General features: G+C 40.2%; 1 protein-coding gene across 4 annotated transcripts in view; it reads left to right on the forward strand.

Annotated features, from left to right (window-relative positions):
- Positions 1–17,614, forward strand: part of PPP1R36 (protein phosphatase 1 regulatory subunit 36) — a 37,891-nt gene that overhangs the window by 4,631 nt on the left and 15,646 nt on the right. For 2 of the 4 annotated variants that reach the window (XM_053601110.1, XM_053601111.1), the window contains 4 exons: positions 1,349–1,435; positions 2,882–2,948; positions 4,747–4,845; positions 10,746–10,880. In XM_053601110.1, coding sequence (XP_053457085.1) covers positions 1,349–1,435; positions 2,882–2,948; positions 4,747–4,845; positions 10,746–10,880 — 388 coding nt within the window. Of the gene's footprint in view, positions 1–1,348; positions 1,436–2,469; positions 2,565–2,881; positions 2,949–4,746; positions 4,846–10,745; positions 10,881–17,614 lie in introns of all 4 variants that reach the window. The other 2 variants (XM_053601108.1, XM_053601109.1) reach the window with 2 other exon arrangements.

Genomic DNA, 17,614 nt, shown 5'->3' on the forward strand with positions numbered 1-17,614 from the left:
TGGCTCTGTGGCTGGAGAACCTGGGTACCAGCGCTGGTTTGCCAGTGGTTATTTGATCTTCATCAAGTTACTTAATCACTTTTTAAGCTTCCATTTTTCTCATATGTAATATTTGCCTCATAGAGTTGCCTCCTCATTTAATCCTCATAGCAACTCTTTGGGTTGTGCCTAAAAGCCCTGCTCATAATAAATAATCAAAAAAGGTAAAAATCTTTTAAACTTACATGATCTTTCTGTTTCTTGTGAAGTTAATGAAAGATGTTCAGATAGAAATATTTTGTGTATGGTAATATCCTGGAGGCTGCTGATGGTTAGAGGCTGAATGTAAACTCTGAAGTTTTAATTTTTCTCTAGAGTGATGATTTTCAACAGGTGTGCCACAGCACATGTGTGCCACAAAAATTTTTTAAGAAATTCTTTTTTTTTTTTTTTGAGACAGAGCCTCAAGCTGTCACCTGGGTAGAGTGCTATGACGTCACAGCTCGCAGCAATCTCCATCTCCTGGGCTTAAGCGATTCTCTTGCCTCAGCTTCCTGAGTAGCCGGGACTACAGGCACCCACCACAAGGCCTGGCTGTTTTTGGTTGTAGTTGTCATTGTTTAGCAGGCCCATGCCAGATTTGAACCTGCCAGCTCTGGTGTATGTGGCTGGCATCTTAGCTACTTGAGCTACAGGCGCCACCTATAAATTATTTTCAAAAGAAGTTCAAAGCACAGTAAGGATATTCTTTGCTTTACTCTTTTTTTGATCAACATAATTTAAGTGCACCACGGAAGTTCATGTGTGCTGTGAGATAAAAAAAGGTTGAAAAACACTGTTCTAGAAACTTGTTCCATATGTAAATATAGAATTGAACACTGCCTCAAATACTCTTCAGCCTCTGCCTGTAAATATATGCTTGGCTGGGCACAGTGGCTCACGCCTGTAATCCTAGCACTCTGGGAGGCCAAGGTGGGTGGATAGCTTGAGCTCACAGGTATGTGACTAGCCTGAGCAAGAGCAAGACCCTGTTTCTACTAAAAATAGAAAAACTAAAGCAAGAGGATCTTTTTTTTTGGCAATTTTTGGCTGCAGCTGGGTTTCAACCCGCCACCTCCAGTATATAGGGCCGGTGTTCTACTCCTTGAGCCAGAGGTGCTACCCACAAGAGGATATCTTGAGCACAAGTTGGAGGTTGCTGTGAGCTATGACACCATGGCACTCTACCATGCAACAGAGTGAGAATCTGTCTCAAAAAAAAAACTACAAAAAACCTACAAATAAATAAATAAATGCTAGTCTTAAGAAATAAGATTTGTTTTCTCCTGGGAAAAGGTTAAAATTCCTCATTATCTTGTTTCTATTGCAGTTTTACACCTACTGTGGAACTCAAGGAAAAAGGAAAGAGAGGCAAAGCAGTTCACTTTGCTGAAACCGATGGTCCTGCTTCAGACAGGTAGCCTAACTTCTCAACCATGCCAGTGCTGCTGACAGCACCTCTCAGTGGAGTGGTTTTTAAGTCTTCACAGACTCTAAGAAAGTACATCCCTGTTATTCCAAGTGGAAATGGAAATACCCATCAAGGAAAGAACATGTACTATTCCAGAATTATGGCAGGAGTTACAATAGTCCTTGTAAATGTATCCCTCTGATAACTAGGCTATTAGCACTTTTTTTTTTTTTAATTGAGATAGAGTCTTACTTTGTCGCCTTTGGTAGAGTCCCTAGCATCACAGCTCACAGAAACCTCAAACTCTTGGGCTTAAGTGATTCTCTTACCTCAGCCTTCCAAGCAGCTGGGACTACAGGCGCCCACCACAACGCCTGGCTGTATTTTTGTTGTAGTTGTCATTATTGTTTTGCAGGCCTGGGCCAGTTCGAACCCGTCAGCCTTGGTGTATGTGGCCGGTGCCATAACCACTGAGCTGCGGCTGTGGCCCTAAGGGACCTATTTTTTTTATTTTTTTATTTTATTTTTTGAGACAGAGCCTCAAGCTGTCACCCTGGGTAGAGTGCCATTGCATCACAGCTCACAGCAACCTCCAACTCCTGGGCTTAAGCAATTCTTTTGCCTCAGTCTCCCAAGCAGCTGGGACTATAGGCACCCACCACAATGCCCGGCTATTTTTGGTTGTAGTTGTCATTGTTGTTTGGCGGGCTCCGGTCTGGATTCGAACTCACCAGCTCCGGTGTATATGGCTGGCACTCTCCCTGCTTTCCTGCTTGAGCTACAGGCACCAAGCCAAGGGACTTATTTTGGATGAAATTCATATTTGTATTTTAGAGTAGGCAGTGTGCATTCCTTCTTCCTCAGCAAAATATAACATTTAATAAAATGCATTCCAAAATGATCTTACGTTAAATGAAACCCATGCATGGGACTTGGGCTCTCATTATCTATAGTATATACTTCATGCACCACAGGATAGATTAAATACAACTCAACCCTTTTAAAACACTACTAGAAAAAACTATTGTATTCCAAAACAGGCTGACAGATAAAAGAGCTACAAGAGACGATAAGTCAACTAAGGCTTTAGAGAAACGAGGTCTGCTTGGCAACGTTACACTAGATGATGCTAAATGTGAGTAACCGTTTCCTCAGACATACCCGAGTTACCTTGGGTACCCTCTAAGGCAGTGTTTTTCAACCTTTTTTTTTTTTTTTTAATATCACGGCACACTTGAACCTACAGTTAAACTTCCATGGCACACTTAAATTATGTTGATCAAAAAAGAGAGTTAAAAAGAATATCTTTACTGTGCTTTGAACTTCTTTTGAAAATAATTTAATGCTCTTTAAAATTTTTCAGAGCACACCTGAGATCCTTTCATGGCACACCGAGTGAAAAATCACAGCTCTAAGCTGCTCTTTCAATTGTCCATCTTAATCTCTTTTCAGTTGTCGCTTTGCTTTTGCTGCAAGATACCGAGATGCAGCGGGTCTGTTCTTTTACAACATTTATGAGGTATGTAAGGCTTGTGAGACATTTAAGATCTTTTGTCCTTTATTTTGTGGTCATTCTGTCAATAAGTGATGACAAATGTGATTTTTAGAGGAAGAGCGTGAGGCTGGCTCTGTGCAGCCCTTCCTCCCAGGACTCAGTCTCAAAGACCAGAGTCTGAGACAGGAAGCTGGCAATCACAGGGCCCCAGGCAGGTGCATGGAAGGCGTGTGTCACAGTCCCATGCATCCTGCGCTGTATGCATGAACAGTTAAAGGGTATACCCACCCAGTGAAGATCAGCTTTCTCCTATAGTCATGTTTAGCAGCCCCAACATGACTTGGTGTGTTGACTCTGGGTGTTTCTTGACTTTCCTAAGCCATGCTTTCTTCTGCTACAAAATTGGGAAATAATCACGTCTCCTTTGTATGGCTGTGCCTGGCTGTGCTTCACAGGGATCTGCACTGTGAGTGCTCAGTGACAGTGGGGTACCCCCCACTGGCACCCCTCCCCAAACTCCTCAGCATTCACATTCAGGCTACTTGGGGCAAACATCTGAGAATCTTGGCGTGAGGGCCTTATTTCTCCATTGGGCACACTCAGCCTGATCACAGGGCAAGCCCTGGGGCTCTAATGCCCCTAAAGGCAGCCTCAAGTTAGTGCTGTGTGGAGGGGGAGGTGGTAAGTAACTCTGATGTTTCCCACAGTCTCCCAGAGCCCCTGTGGACTGAACTACACTGACTTGTTAACACTGCCTTGGGTGTCTTTTTTTCCCTTTTCTGTCTCATCTCCCTGCTTTCCTGCTTATGCTTCCTGAGGTCATTTCCCAAAATAACTACTTACTTGCAAATCTTTATCTCAGGGTCTGATTCTGGGGAACACAACCTGAGACTGGTAGTTATTAATATCTTAGGGAAAAAAAGTCTGTAATGGTCATCTTCATTCTGTTCTAAAGGCATAAAGAAAGAATGGCAGAGTAAGAATTTCCATTAGGGGCTACAACGAAGGCAGCCAAAGTCTTGTAAGAGTATTTAGAAAGACAACAATGACTTAATTAAAAACAAATGACATAGCATTGTACATCAGCAATCTTTCTGGAGAGCAAGATATGAAAATTTAATACATATATACATTATGTTCTGGCAATTTCACTTCTGTCTATAATATTTTTAAAAGAGCTAAATAGCCATCAATAGAGGACTAGTTAAAGAAATTATGAGATGTAGCATGCTCTATTCTGTTTAAAAGAATGAAGAAAAGCTAATGTATAATAGTATCATAGAAAGAAGTCCATGCCTCATAGATAAGTGACAAAAGCAAGTTTCAAAGAATTGTATACACAGCATTATTCCATTTATTACTGAAAAATATTTTACAGCGTATATTGATGCACATGTAGATCTATTGGTGGAGGAGGATATTGTGTGTGATTGTCCGTGCTTTAGAAAGTTTAGGATAGATACATACCAAATGCTTAATGATGGCCGTCACTAGGGAGCCAGTTGGTGTCACAGGGGTGTGACTTGATACACTTCTGTACCTTTTTTTAACAATGGAATTATATTACTTGTGTAATAAAAAGTTTTAAAATGAAAATTAATTAGTAAGCATAACTATTAGAATTTAGTTTTGTTTACAAAACAGATTTATTACATCTTCAACAACATAATAGAGTTTTTAATTGGTAAATTACTTGTGTGATAGGCCAGATCACATTTTTTCTACTTATTCTTATGCTTTGTGCCCACATATTTTTTTATGAGAAAACTTACATTTGAAATAAGTGAGTGTTCGTTGTTTTTTTTCTCCCAAACCCCCACAGGAATAAGAATCTTGATAATTTCCTCATGGCTTTATTGTACTATTTATCTCATTTTCTGGAAAAAAACTCACTGGAAAGAAAACCCAAAAGCTATATGGTGTAAGTAAGATTTTATGGTGTGCTCTTCAGTTTTATCCCTGCCAGTATTAAAACTAAATTTTTGTTAGTTTTTGTTTGTTGTTTTTGGTTTTTTGTTTGTTTGTCTGAGATAAGATCTCACTCTGTCACCCTGGGCTAGGGTGCAGGGATGTCATCACAGCTCACAGCAACCTCAATCTCCTGGGCTCAAGTGACCCTCCTGCTTCCACCTCCCAAGTAGCTGGGGGACTACAGGTGTGCACCACCACGCCCACCTAACTTTCCTATGTTTTGTAAAGGGACAGGGTCTCCCTTGAAATTATTTTTAATAGTGTATTTACTTAATTCAGTGACTCAAAAATATTATTATTGCAACATTAATGAGTAGTAGGAAGTTATTAATGAGCCATTTTCCTTTTTTTTAGTAAGTCTTTGGAATCTGGTATTTATTTTATGCTTATAACATACCTCAACTCAGACTAGCCATATTAAATGTTCAGTAGTCATATATGGCTACTGGCTACCATATGGAGCAGATATAGATGCTGCTTGTCTGCTTTTTAAAATTTTTTTTTATTAAATCATAGCTGTGTACATTAATGCAATCATGGGGTTCAATGTGCTGGTTTTATATACAATTTGAAATGTTTTCATCAAACTGGTTAACATAGCCTTCATGGCATTTTCTTAGTTATTGTGTTAAGACATTTATATTCTACACCTAGTAAATTTCACATGTACCCTTGTAAGATGCACCATAGGTGTGGTCCCACCAATTACTCTCCCTCCACCCATCCCCCTCCCTTACCCCTTCTTCTTGGGCTATAATTGAGTTATAGCTTTCATAGGAAAGCTATAAATTGGTTTTATGGTAAGACTGAGTACATTGGATACTTTTCTTCCATTCTTGAGATACTTTGCTAAGAAGAATATGTTCCAGCTCCATCCGTGTAAACATGTAAGAGGTAAAGTCTCCATCTTTCTTTAAGGCTGTGTAATATTCCATGGTGTACATATACCACAATTTATTGATCCATTCATGGGTCGATAGGCACTTGGGCTTCTTCCATGACTTAGCAATTATGAATTGGGCTGCAATAAACATTCTGGTACATATATCTTTGTTGTAATGTGATTTTTGGTCTTCTGGATATATACCTAGTGGAGGAATTGTAGGATTGAATGGCAGGTCTAGTTTTAGATCTCTAAGTGTTCTCCAAACATCTTTCCAAAAGGAACATATTAATTTGCATTCCCACCAGCAATGGAGAAGTGTTCCCTTTTCTCCACATCCATACCAACATCTCTGTTTTGGGGATTTTGTGATGTGGGCTAATCTTACTAGGGTTAGATGATATGTCAAAGTAGTTTTGATTTGCATTTCTCTGATGATTAAGGATGGTGAGCATTTTTTCATGTGCCTGTAGGCCATACACCTGTCTTCTTCAGAGAAGTTTCTCTTCAACTCCCTTGCCCACCCTGAGATGGGATCACTTGTTCTTTTCTTGCTCATACGTTTGAGTTCTCTGTGGATTCTGGTTGTTAAACCTTTCACGGAGACATAACCTGCAAATATCTTCTCCCATTCTGAGGGCTGTCTCTTGCTTTACCTAGTGTGTTCTGGGCTGTGCAGAAGCTTTTTAGTTTGATCAGGTCCCAGTAGTGTATTTTTGATGTTGCTTCAGTTGCCCCAGGGGGTCCTCCTCATAAAATATTCGCCCAGGCCTATTTGTTCAAGAGTTTTCCCTGCACTTTCTTCTAGTATTTTTATAGTTTCATGTCTTAAGTTTAAATCTTTAATCCAGTGAGAGTCTATCTTAGTTAATGGTGAAAGGTGTGGGTCCAGTTTCAGTCTTCTACAGGTTGCCAGCCAGTTCACCCAGCACCATTCGTTAAATAGGGAATCTTTTCCCTACTGAATGTTTTTAATTGGCTTGTCAAAGATCAAATAACAGTAAGTAGGTGGGTTCATCTCTTGGTTCTCTATTCTGTTCCAGACATCTACTTCTCTGTTTTTGTGCCAGTACCATGCTGTTTTGATCACTATTGATTTATAGTATAGTCTGAGGTCTGGTAGCGTGATTCCTCCTGCTTTGTTTTTATTTCTGAGTAATGTCTTGGCTATTCAAGGTTTTTTCTGATTCCATATAAAACGAAGTTTTGTTTTGTTTTTTTTTTGAGATCTTTAAAGTATGACAGTGGAGCTTTAATAGGGATTGCATTAAAATTGTATATTGCTTTGGGTAGTATGGACATTTTAACAATGTTGATTCTTCCCAGCCATGAGCATGGTATGTTTTTCCATTTGTTAACATCTGCGGCTATTTCTTTTCTTAGAGTTTCATAGTTCTCTTTACAGAGATCTTTCACGTCCTTTGTTAGGTAAACTCCCAAATATTCGTCTTCTTTGGCACTACTGTGAAAGGAATAGAGTCCTTGACTGTTTTTTTCAGCTTCACTATTGCTGGTATATATAAAAGCTACAGATTTATGAGTGTTGATTTTGTAACCTGAGACGCTGCTGTGTTCCTTGATCGTTTGTCTGCTTTTAATGCTTACAATGTTCTTGCTAAAGGGCTTGTAAGCATCTAATTTAAAAAAGTTAAGAATTTAAAAAAGTAACAAATTTGATCAAAATGACTTTCCACTTCATTGAAAAAAAACCCCAACAAGGTTTCTTACGCTACTTAGAGAGAATTTAAGTGCTTAGGCGGAGGTGGCTTAGAGGTGTACACCCAGCCAGGAATCTGGAGGCAGCACAATGCCTCTCAGGCTTGGTGACCTTCTGTGAGGCATGGAACTTTCCAAGTGCCCAAGCTGCCCTCCCCAGTTCATATGGAACCAACCCAATGATTTAGCTGTCAGGAATGCTGGCTAGATTCATTAAGTTGGTGCCACAGACTGTTTTCAATATGCAGAACCCTTGTATACAATCAAGCATTTGGAAAAATATTTTATGGAGAGATACGTGTATCTGGACACCAGTTTTGTAAAGAAGCAAATAAACAGTTCAAACACTTCTCCTCCTGTAAAGTCATCATCATATGCAACATCAGTGTTATTTGGGGGCTGCATTTCACAGCTGGGTGGCCAGGGTATAAACTGTTTCTATTGTAGCAAGCAGAAGGGCTTAACACTAGCTGTGGGCCTAGAAGGTGTGAGAATTCTCAGTATTCTCAAACAGGAACTCATCAGACTTTGGTGGCACTTTAGCTTGTTATATGTATCTTATGTGGTGTTTTGTCTTTTAATTCTAAGGCTTATTGCTAATGTAGCACAGATATTTGCTTTATTTACTAATTTATAGAAATAAATAACAAGGAGGAAAGGTTTCTTGGTTATTTTAAAGATGAACTGAGCAGGACACAGTGATATAAGGCAAACTATTTACTTGGAAGGGATCAATTACAGAATGATGGAAAAACCAACCAATCTAAACCTTAAAATGATTGATTCTATGAGATGATTCTGAAAAATCATAATAAATTTTCACTTTCAGTTGGTTTATGTATTATAATAAAATTAAATATAGATTGCATTGAGCTATCTGCATAGAAGAAAAAAGTTGATTTCAGTAAACAGTAAGGTAGCAGCGTAGGGAAAATTATAGTACCTAATTCACAGAGTTATTGTGCAGAATTACACAAGGCCATGTTTATTACCTTAACTCGGTGCTTGGCACTTGGGAGAGCAGGAGAGGATGGAGAAGGATGTCCAAGGTACACATAGAGGGCGGCACCTGTGGCTCAAAGGAGTAGTGCGCCAGCCCCATATATCAGAGGTGGCAGGTTCAAACCCAGCCCTGGCCAAAAACTACAAAAAAAAATAAATACACGTAGATGATTTTAGATGATTAAAGGCAACAATTCCAATGAAGACGACTCATCCCCATTTCACAGATGAAGAAACTAAGACTCAGAGGTTAAGTAGGTTGTTGGAGAGAGCATACCTAGTAAATGTTGCAGCTGATGTTAAATGTGGTTCTGTTTAACTCCAGAGTTGGTGCCTTAACCACGTGATACATTCCCAGAACTTCCTACCAATCAACTTCACTCTCTTTCCTAGAGTTATCCATTCATGAATAGAATTTATAACTTTTGAGTAAATACATATGCACTTTTTTTTTTTACTTTTTATTTATTTTTTTTTTTGAGACAGAGTCTCACTCAGTTGCCCCAGGCTAGAGTGCCATAACATCATAGCTCACAGCAACCTCAAACTCTTCCCTCAAGCCATCCTCCCGCCTCAGCCTCCTCAGTAGCTGGGACTATAGGCACCCACTCCCACCCACACCCAGCTAATTTTTCTATTTTTAGTAGAGATGTGATCTTGCTCTTGCTCAGGCTGGTCTCAAACTCCTGAACTCAAGGGATCCTCTCGCCTCTGCCTCCCAGAGTGCCAGGGGGTACAGGATTAATTCTATCCATGAGCTACTGTGCTGGGCCAGGGGGTCTTTTGATTGTTGTGGTTTGGTTTGGTTTCCATAACAAAAGAAAAATATTATGTATTGGGGGCTCTGTCAAAGTAGAGTGACAGGGGCTGCTGAAGGGAACAGGAAGACAAGAGGGGTGTGTTTGGGTTATATGGCATTTGGACACTTCAACAGGAGCCCACTTTATTTATCCCAGAAACCCGTTTTATTCTGGTGACTCACAAGCCTTTTCATCATGTATGATAACATGATGTGCTTTGAATTATCTATAACATCCTTGAACATACCCCCTCTGCCTATCCTCACAGAGTCAGTTTGATGGTAAGCATCAGAAGAGGCTTTAAACTTTAAAGTGCATGTCCTGTGGTGTCTGGTGATGCTTCCCTTTTCCACAACAGTGCAGTGGAATGTATCCTCAGCAATATTGTTCCCTACATTATACTGCAGAGACTTTTATTTTTTTATTAATATTAAATCATAGCTGTGTACATTAATGTGATCAGGGGGCACCATACATTGGTTTTATAAACAGTTTGACACATTTTCAGCACACTGGTTAACATAGCCTTCCTGGCATTTTCTTAGTTATTGTGTTAAGACAATTATAGTCTACATTTACTAAGTTTCACATGTACCCTTATAAGATGCACTGCAGGTGTGATCCCAGCTATCAGCCTCCCTCCGCCCATCCTCCAGCCTCCCTGTCCCCATTCCCCATATAACTTAGGTTATAACTTTCATATGAAAGCCAAAAATTGGTTTCATAGTAGAGCTGAGTACATTGGATACATTCTTGAGATACTTTACTAAGAAGAATATGTTCCAGCTCCATCCATGCAGAGACTTTTAAAATTAGGCTTCAGGCCTGGGGTAACTAACCTAAGAACAGGTTGTCTATTTGAAAGTTCATTTGCAATCCAGTTGTAACTGTAGCTGTGTTTTCACTGGGAAGCAATATTATTGTAATTGATGCCACAGCTGCCAAAGTAACCTTCCACAAATGCCTCCTTAGCAAAACAGTTCTAAACTTAGAACTGAGAGCAGGCCTATGTTCAGAGCTGAGCCTCAAGCTTAGTAGCACATGAAACCCAGGGAGAGCTGGGGTAGCAGAGTCTCCATAGTTGTAGGAAAGCAGCAGGGAAGTGGGCTGCTACTTGCCACAGAGACCAGTGTAGGTAATTAGTTGAGCTGTTTTGTATAAATTAAGACTGCCTGTGTATAAAATTGAGGATACACAGCGTTAAGTATAAAGAATCCATAAAAAAGTGAAAATTCAGTGCAAACTTGAAATGATGATTCCAGTGATTACATATTAAGGGACCATGTAGATTTCCTTTATGCCACAACTTCAGTAAGATAAATTCATTGCTATGTAAAGTCTGTGGACTCATTTTCATTTCTTTCAAAATGGTTTATAAATGTGACTTTTTGCTAATTAACTTAGGCATTTTCCAGAATTAATCCAAATTGTCTTTTTTTTTGCACCCAGGGGCCTCGTAGAGAAAAAAGAGATGGAATTGGTCCTAAGTAAGTTAGAAGCAGCGCAGAAGTACTTGGCTCAGAAGTACTGTGTCCTGGTGCTGGGCGTGGGCATGGCGGACAAGCATCACATGTGCTGTGGAAAGTAAGCCCAGGATTGTGCTAAGTCAGCCCTCACGTGTGTGTCCACATCCTTAAGATGTTCCATTTGACTTTTGGTGCCTTGAGAAAGTGCTCCTTTTCCTGTTGTCCAAAATAATTAGGCTCAGGTGGGACTCTATCCCAAACACCTGTGTGGTCTCCTTTGCACGAGCCAAGTGAGTACAGAAAGAATCCCAGACTCTCAGCTGATATTTTTAAAACTCTCCCTGTTTGGGATTAAATGACTAGGTCTCGCAGTGAAATCTTGTTCTCCGCCGGGAAGGATTCTTGCTGCCAGACAAGACCTGTGTTGTGGGGGGATGGGGTGTCTCCTTACCCTTTCACTGCTTGTTTTGTAGCAACAACTGTTGTGAGTACTGGCTGCTGTATGGGAGATATAAGATGATTCTGTCTGTGGGAAGATTGTTGTTACCTCAGGATGACAATTTCTACACTACTATAAGTAAAATCTATTTATTTATTTAGAGGCAGAATCTCACTCTGTTGCTCTGGGTAGAATACCAGGGCGTCACCAACCTCAAACTCTTGGGCTCAAGCAATCCTCTTGTGTCAGCCTCCCAAGCAGCTGGGACTTACAGGCTCCCGCCACAATGCTTAGCTAGTTTTTCCTCTTTTTAGTACAGACAGGGTCTCAGTCTCACTCAGGCTGGAATGGAACTCCTGAGTTTAAGCAGTCCTCCTGCCTCAGCCTTCCAGAGTGCTAGGATTACAGGCCTGAGCCACTGTGCCCGATCTTATAATTAAAATTTAAAAAGGAGTCTGGGGTGGTGCCTGTGGCTTAAGGAGTAGGGCGCCAGCCCCATATACCGGTGGCGGCGGGTTCAAACCCGGCTCTGGCCAAAAACCGCAACAACAACAACAAAAAAGGAGTCTCCTTCATCCCCAGGAAAGCTTCTATTCTTAACCCCAGTCTCTTCAGAGCAGTTGTAGGGTACACACCATGGTCATAGCCAAAACTTTTTGTTGTTAGACTGAATAGGAAAAGAAGCCGGTATGTGATGTGCCTTTTTCTGTCCCTACATTTTCGCAGGTCAGCGTCCTCAGTGGGCTCGCTCACAGCGCTGTTAATGGGTGTCTTTGTGTTTCGCATTTCCTTCCTACCCTTTTCTGTTACTCTGCTTACAGAATTTCACTCACCACTTTGAATAGCAGCTCTGGTTATTCTGTTACATAACATACTCGTTGGTTCAACCATTCTTTTTGTGTACATTTGTGTGGTTTTGGTTTTTCTGTTTTAAAATATTTCTGCACTGAATATCTTTATACAGATTACTTTGTTCATTTGGGCTATTTCCTTATGGCTCATTACCCAGAATGTATCTATCTACCTCGAAAGCATGACAGTTTTATTTATAGCTCTGACAAATTTTTCTCTAAAAAGGTTAAAGACATTTTATGTTACCATCAGCAATCAGCATACCTTTTTAAATTGAGTTTTATTACTTTAATATTTTGATCATTTGAAGTAAAGATGTTTTATGGACTTTCAATATCTTTCATGACTGTGGAATCTGTGCTATTTTTTGTGTAAAATAATTTATTGTTCATTTAGTTTTAACCATCTGCCAATCGGAAACTGAGTATTTGTATAATTTTTTAATACGTATCCCAGTGAGGATTGGTCTTTTTTTTTCCTAGTTTTTTGCTTTCTTTTTGGTATTTATGTCTTTATACATTAAGAAAATGTTTTAGCCTGTAGTCCCAGCTGCTCGGGAGGCTGAGGCAGGAGAATCGCGGAAGCCCAAGAGCTAGAGGTTGCTGTGAGTCCTGTGACATTGTGGCACTCTAGTGAAGGTGGTAAAGTGAGACTCTGTCTCTACAAAAAAAATAAAATAAATAAATAAATAAAAGAAAATGTTTTAAATGTTTATTTATTTGAACATGTTCATTTATTTCTGATGCTATTCAATAGTCCAGCCATTGCCTTTCCTGGGTCAAACAATTTATCATTCTTGCTTAGTTTTTAAAAATAGGAGTACAGGGCGGCGCCTGTGGCTCAGTCAGTAGGGCGCCGGCCCCATATACCAAGGGTGACGGGTTCAAACCTGGCCCCAGCCAAACTGCAACCAAAAAATAGCCGGGCGTTGTGGCGGGCGCCTGTAGTCCCAGCTACTCGGGAGGCTGAGGCAAGAGAATTGCTTAAGCCCAGGAGTTGGAGGTTGCTGTGAGCTGTGTGAGGCCACGGCACTCTACCGAGGGCCATAAAGTGAGACCCTGTCTCTAAAAAAAAAAAAAAGAAAAATAGGAGTACAAAAAGTCTAGTCTTTGTTTCATTTGCAATTTGTTACAACATGGAAGATGAGCTATGAATCTATTTTTTTCTTTATCAATAGGTTTCAAATAATACTTATTAGTAATATTTTCTTCATTGCAACATTTCTTATTTATTAGGAGCTGAATGTTTCTAATATTTTAGCCCAATTTGAGGAAGTCCCATTGAATTTTATTGATTAATCTTTCTGGTTTTTTTTTTTTTTTTTGTGGTTTTTGGCCGGGGCTGGGTTTGAACCCGCCACCTCCAGCATATGGGACCAGCGCCCTACTCCTTGGCCACAGGCGCCGCCCTAATCTTTCTGTTTTAAACACAGAACCAAACAGTATATTTTGCTTTGTTTTATTCAACACATCCTTTGAGTACCTGTCTGTGGTAGTCATGATGCTAAGTGTTAGGGGTACAAAGAGAATACAGTCTTCAGGACTGTGTACAGCCTGGCAGAGAAGTCGTCAAGTGAGGAAACCAAAGATTTCTGACTGGCGCAACAGAATGGGGACCCCTAAAGTGAGCCAGACTGCAAAGAAAGTGACTTAGCATCCAATAACAAGAGCTCACCCCTGTTACCTTCAGGAACATATTTGATATCCTTGCTTGTTTGAGATAAATTTCTGCTTTGTCCTAGAGATAAATTCATTAAACAAGAGTTCCTGGGTCAAGGAGTATAAATATTGAAATATGCTACCTCAGATGTAGCACAGTTCCCAGCTGACACAACCACTGCTTGCAGTGCATGAGTGAGTCCAACCAGGACCAGAAGAACTGCCCTGCTGAGCCCAAGTCCAGTCACTGACCCTCAGAATTAAATGCACTAGATAAATATGTATTGCCTTAAAACACTGGGTTTAGGGATAAGTTAAGAGTCTTATTTAAGAGCAGATGTTACTATGGACAAGAAAATAAATGGAAAAACTGACAATTTGTTGAAGTGAAGGGAGTATGGGCTATTTTAAAATGTCTTGCATTATCAAATAAATTGTTAGATCTTTTGAGATATAGGATATAATTTAAACTATTTCTTCAGTCTTTTTTATGCTCTATGTTTTGTCCCACCCCCATCCACACACACACACACACACATACCTTCTTGCGGTTATAGTTTGGTAATCTAAAATGCTTAATGAAGTTTGTATTTATTTATACTTCACTGTTTTTTCACCCTGCTTCTCTAATTTGTGTTACTTCATTTTGCTCATTACCTCACCCTTCCTAAATGTTTTAACTTCATCTGTATTTTAGTGTCTCTTATCTGAGCATATATTGGTACCTTTTCATGTAATGAATTTTATAAATATGCTATGTGGTTAATTTTTTTTTCTTTTTTAAGTTTTTCTGGATCATAAAACCTTTTCCTTCTACCTTCAGAAATAAAAGTTAGGACAGAGACTGTATTTGGTTAACTTCACCCTTTGGTTGTGGTAGATTTTCTCCAAGTTACTCCACGATCTAAGAAGCAAGCATATGTTCTCTCATTTCTTCTTGGCTACTTATAAGGACCAATGTTAGTCTGTAAAGTTGAAAAACAAATATGAAAATGAAGTGTCTTTCAAATGGGACTTGATATTTATTGATGTATATATCGATGTATTTTCAGTACAGGCTCATTTTCTTTGTTTTTTTGGTTATGTCTTAGCACTGTTGGCCATTTCTCTTCTCTTGTGCCCATTTCCATAGCTCAATGCACGTCTTGGGCCCACTCCCTGGGATTTGATTCCCTGTGTGTGTGACTTTCCATGATTTGGGAATACCCTCTCCCTGTGTCCCTGGCAACATTCATTCTTCATCCCACAATATCAGTTCCGCTCTTTCAAGTTTCTACTGCTATATTCAGTTCTTTCATGGAGTTGACAAGTTTGGCCCTGTCGTCTTAGGCCCTGGCTCCATGAGGATATGGCACTCAGACCTGCTTCTGCAGGGAGCACAATTTAATAGTGGCTCCACGGCTGCACCACAAGGTTTGCTTGAGGCCTTAGTTTGTTTTAGTTTGTTGGGCTGCTATAATGAGGTACCAAACACCTGGTGACTTATAAATAAACGCATGTGTCACAGTTTGAGAAGCTTGAAGTATAATGTTAGGGAGCCAGCATGGTCAGGATCTGGTGGGGACCCTCTGCTAGATTACAGACTGTTGACTATTTATGGTATCCCCACATGGGAGAAAGAGAGCTCTCTGGGGTCCCTTTTCTAAGACCACTAATCCCACACATAAGGCTTCTACCATCATGACCTAACTACTCCCAAAGGCCTCCCCTAATACCATCACATCGGGAGTTAGGATTTCAATATATGAAATTGGAGGGGACACAGACATCTGGTCCATTGCACAGCAGTGGCTTCCCTGGCTTCTACAGCCAATGTCTGCATGCAGCAGGCCCATTTCCCCCCCAGACATGGTACTTCTCAGGGATGACTTTGGTTTGAGGGCTCCCCATTGGCCTGATGGAAACTTTCCTGGAGCTGAGTCGGAGACAGTCTGAGACCCTGCCTACCCAGACCTCGCTGCCTCTCCTCTCTTGCAGGATCAGAACTGCATGGAGAGGTGACAGCTTTTCTTGCCTTCTCCAGGTCTCTCCTCATTCTCTGTCACACTCCTTTTCTCCAATAAATCTCTTTATCATCTAGTCTTATCTTGGCATCTGCTTCTGAAAGGGCCTGAACTAGCACATCCATTCTCATAGCATTTTTAAGTTTTATAGTCACTATTACTTTTTGTGTCTTTTAAAAGTACAATCAGTCTTTATCATTTATGCATTCAGCTTTTTACAGCCTGTTCTTTCTCATAGCAATGCTCCAAACTGTAAGTAACAACACATTAGTGAATCTTGTTTTTTTTTTTTTTTTTTTTAGGGACAGAGTCTCACTTTATCACCCTTGGTAGAGTCCCATGGCATCACAGCTCATAGCAATCTCCAGCTCTTGGGCTTAGGCGATTCTCTTGCCTCAGCCTCCCAAGTAGCTGGGACTACAGACGCCTGCCACAACACCGAGCTATTTTTTTTGTTGCAGTTTGTCTGGGGCCAGTTTTGAACCCACCACCCTTGGTACCCGGGGCCGGTGCCCTACTTACTGAGCCACAGGCGCCTCCCCTTATTTATTTATTTATTTATTTATTTGAGACAGAGTCTCACTATGTCACCCTCAGTAGAGTGCCATGGTGTCACAGCTCACAGCAACATCAAACTCTTGGGCTTAAGCGATTCTCTTGCCTCAGCCTCCAAAGTAGCTGAGACTACAAGCTCCCGCCACAATGCCTGGCTGTTTTTTTGTTGTAGTTGTCATTGTTTAGCAGGCCCAGGCTGGGTTTGAACCTGCCAGCCCTGGTGTATGTGGCCAGTGCCCTAACCACTGAGCTATGGGAGGTGAGCCACATTAGTGAATCTGGAAGAGAATAGAATTAAAGATACATCAGAGTACCTCATGTACAGTAAAAATAAGTATTTCAGGAGACTTTTGTTTCAGTGTGTGTATACTAGGGACTCAATATTCAATACATTTCTTGCTATGGGTAACAAGTCAAAAAAACTTCCCAGCCACTGCATTGCAGCATCTTTTCTATACTACTTTCTTAGGTTTTCATAAGAATTTATGCTTTTGATCAAACTTTTTGAGCCATTACCTGTCAACCAACAATAGTTCTACTTACAGAGTAGATTTAAATGGTTATGCACCACTGGAATATATTAAATTTCCCCTTTATTTTAGAAAAATATAAGTGGAAAACTGAAAAATCTAGTGTCTCATAGTACTGTTAATTCAAATCTAGAAACCACTGGGTATCTGTGGAGAATATTGAGCTATAGCCAGATGCTCCTTACATAAGTAGGCCAAATGTGGGTTCTACTGCAAAGCACAGGAGCATGTGTAAAAATAATAGGATTCTTTAGGCTCGGTGCCTGTAGCTCAAGCGGCTAAGTCACCAGCCACATACATCAGAGCTAGAGGGTTCGAATCCAGCCCAGGCCTGCCTGACAACAATGACAACCAAAAAATAGCCAGGTGTTGTGGCTATTTTTGTTGTGACAGCTTGAGGCTCCATCTCAAAAAAAAAAGGATTATTTTCTATCTCTAACAGGTGAGGTATTAAAATTAACACTTTAGCATCAGAAAGCATTCCTGTGATCCAAATGCAAGAAGCTTTTGAAGGTCCCCAGTGGGGCTGGTGGAGGTTCAGCTCTCTACAGACTTTGTTGTTTAGGAAGAGGGGGTGTTTTTTCTTCTCTTGACAATATTTTCAGGAAAAAAGCATTATGATGAAATTAGTCATCTTTACAGTTTTCTACTCAGTCTCTTGTTTTTCTTTTTTTTTAAATTTCAGATTAATATGAGGGTACAAACGATTAGGTTACAATGTTTATGTTGTTAGGTAGAGTCCCCTCTACTTGAATCCAATTAAGTTTTTCTCCTGTGTGGGCATGAATTAGATGGTCTACTGGCTTCATATTAGT

This window comes from Nycticebus coucang, chromosome 9 (genome assembly GCF_027406575.1).
Source record: "Nycticebus coucang isolate mNycCou1 chromosome 9, mNycCou1.pri, whole genome shotgun sequence".
Classification (NCBI taxonomy): domain Eukaryota; kingdom Metazoa; phylum Chordata; class Mammalia; order Primates; family Lorisidae; genus Nycticebus; species Nycticebus coucang.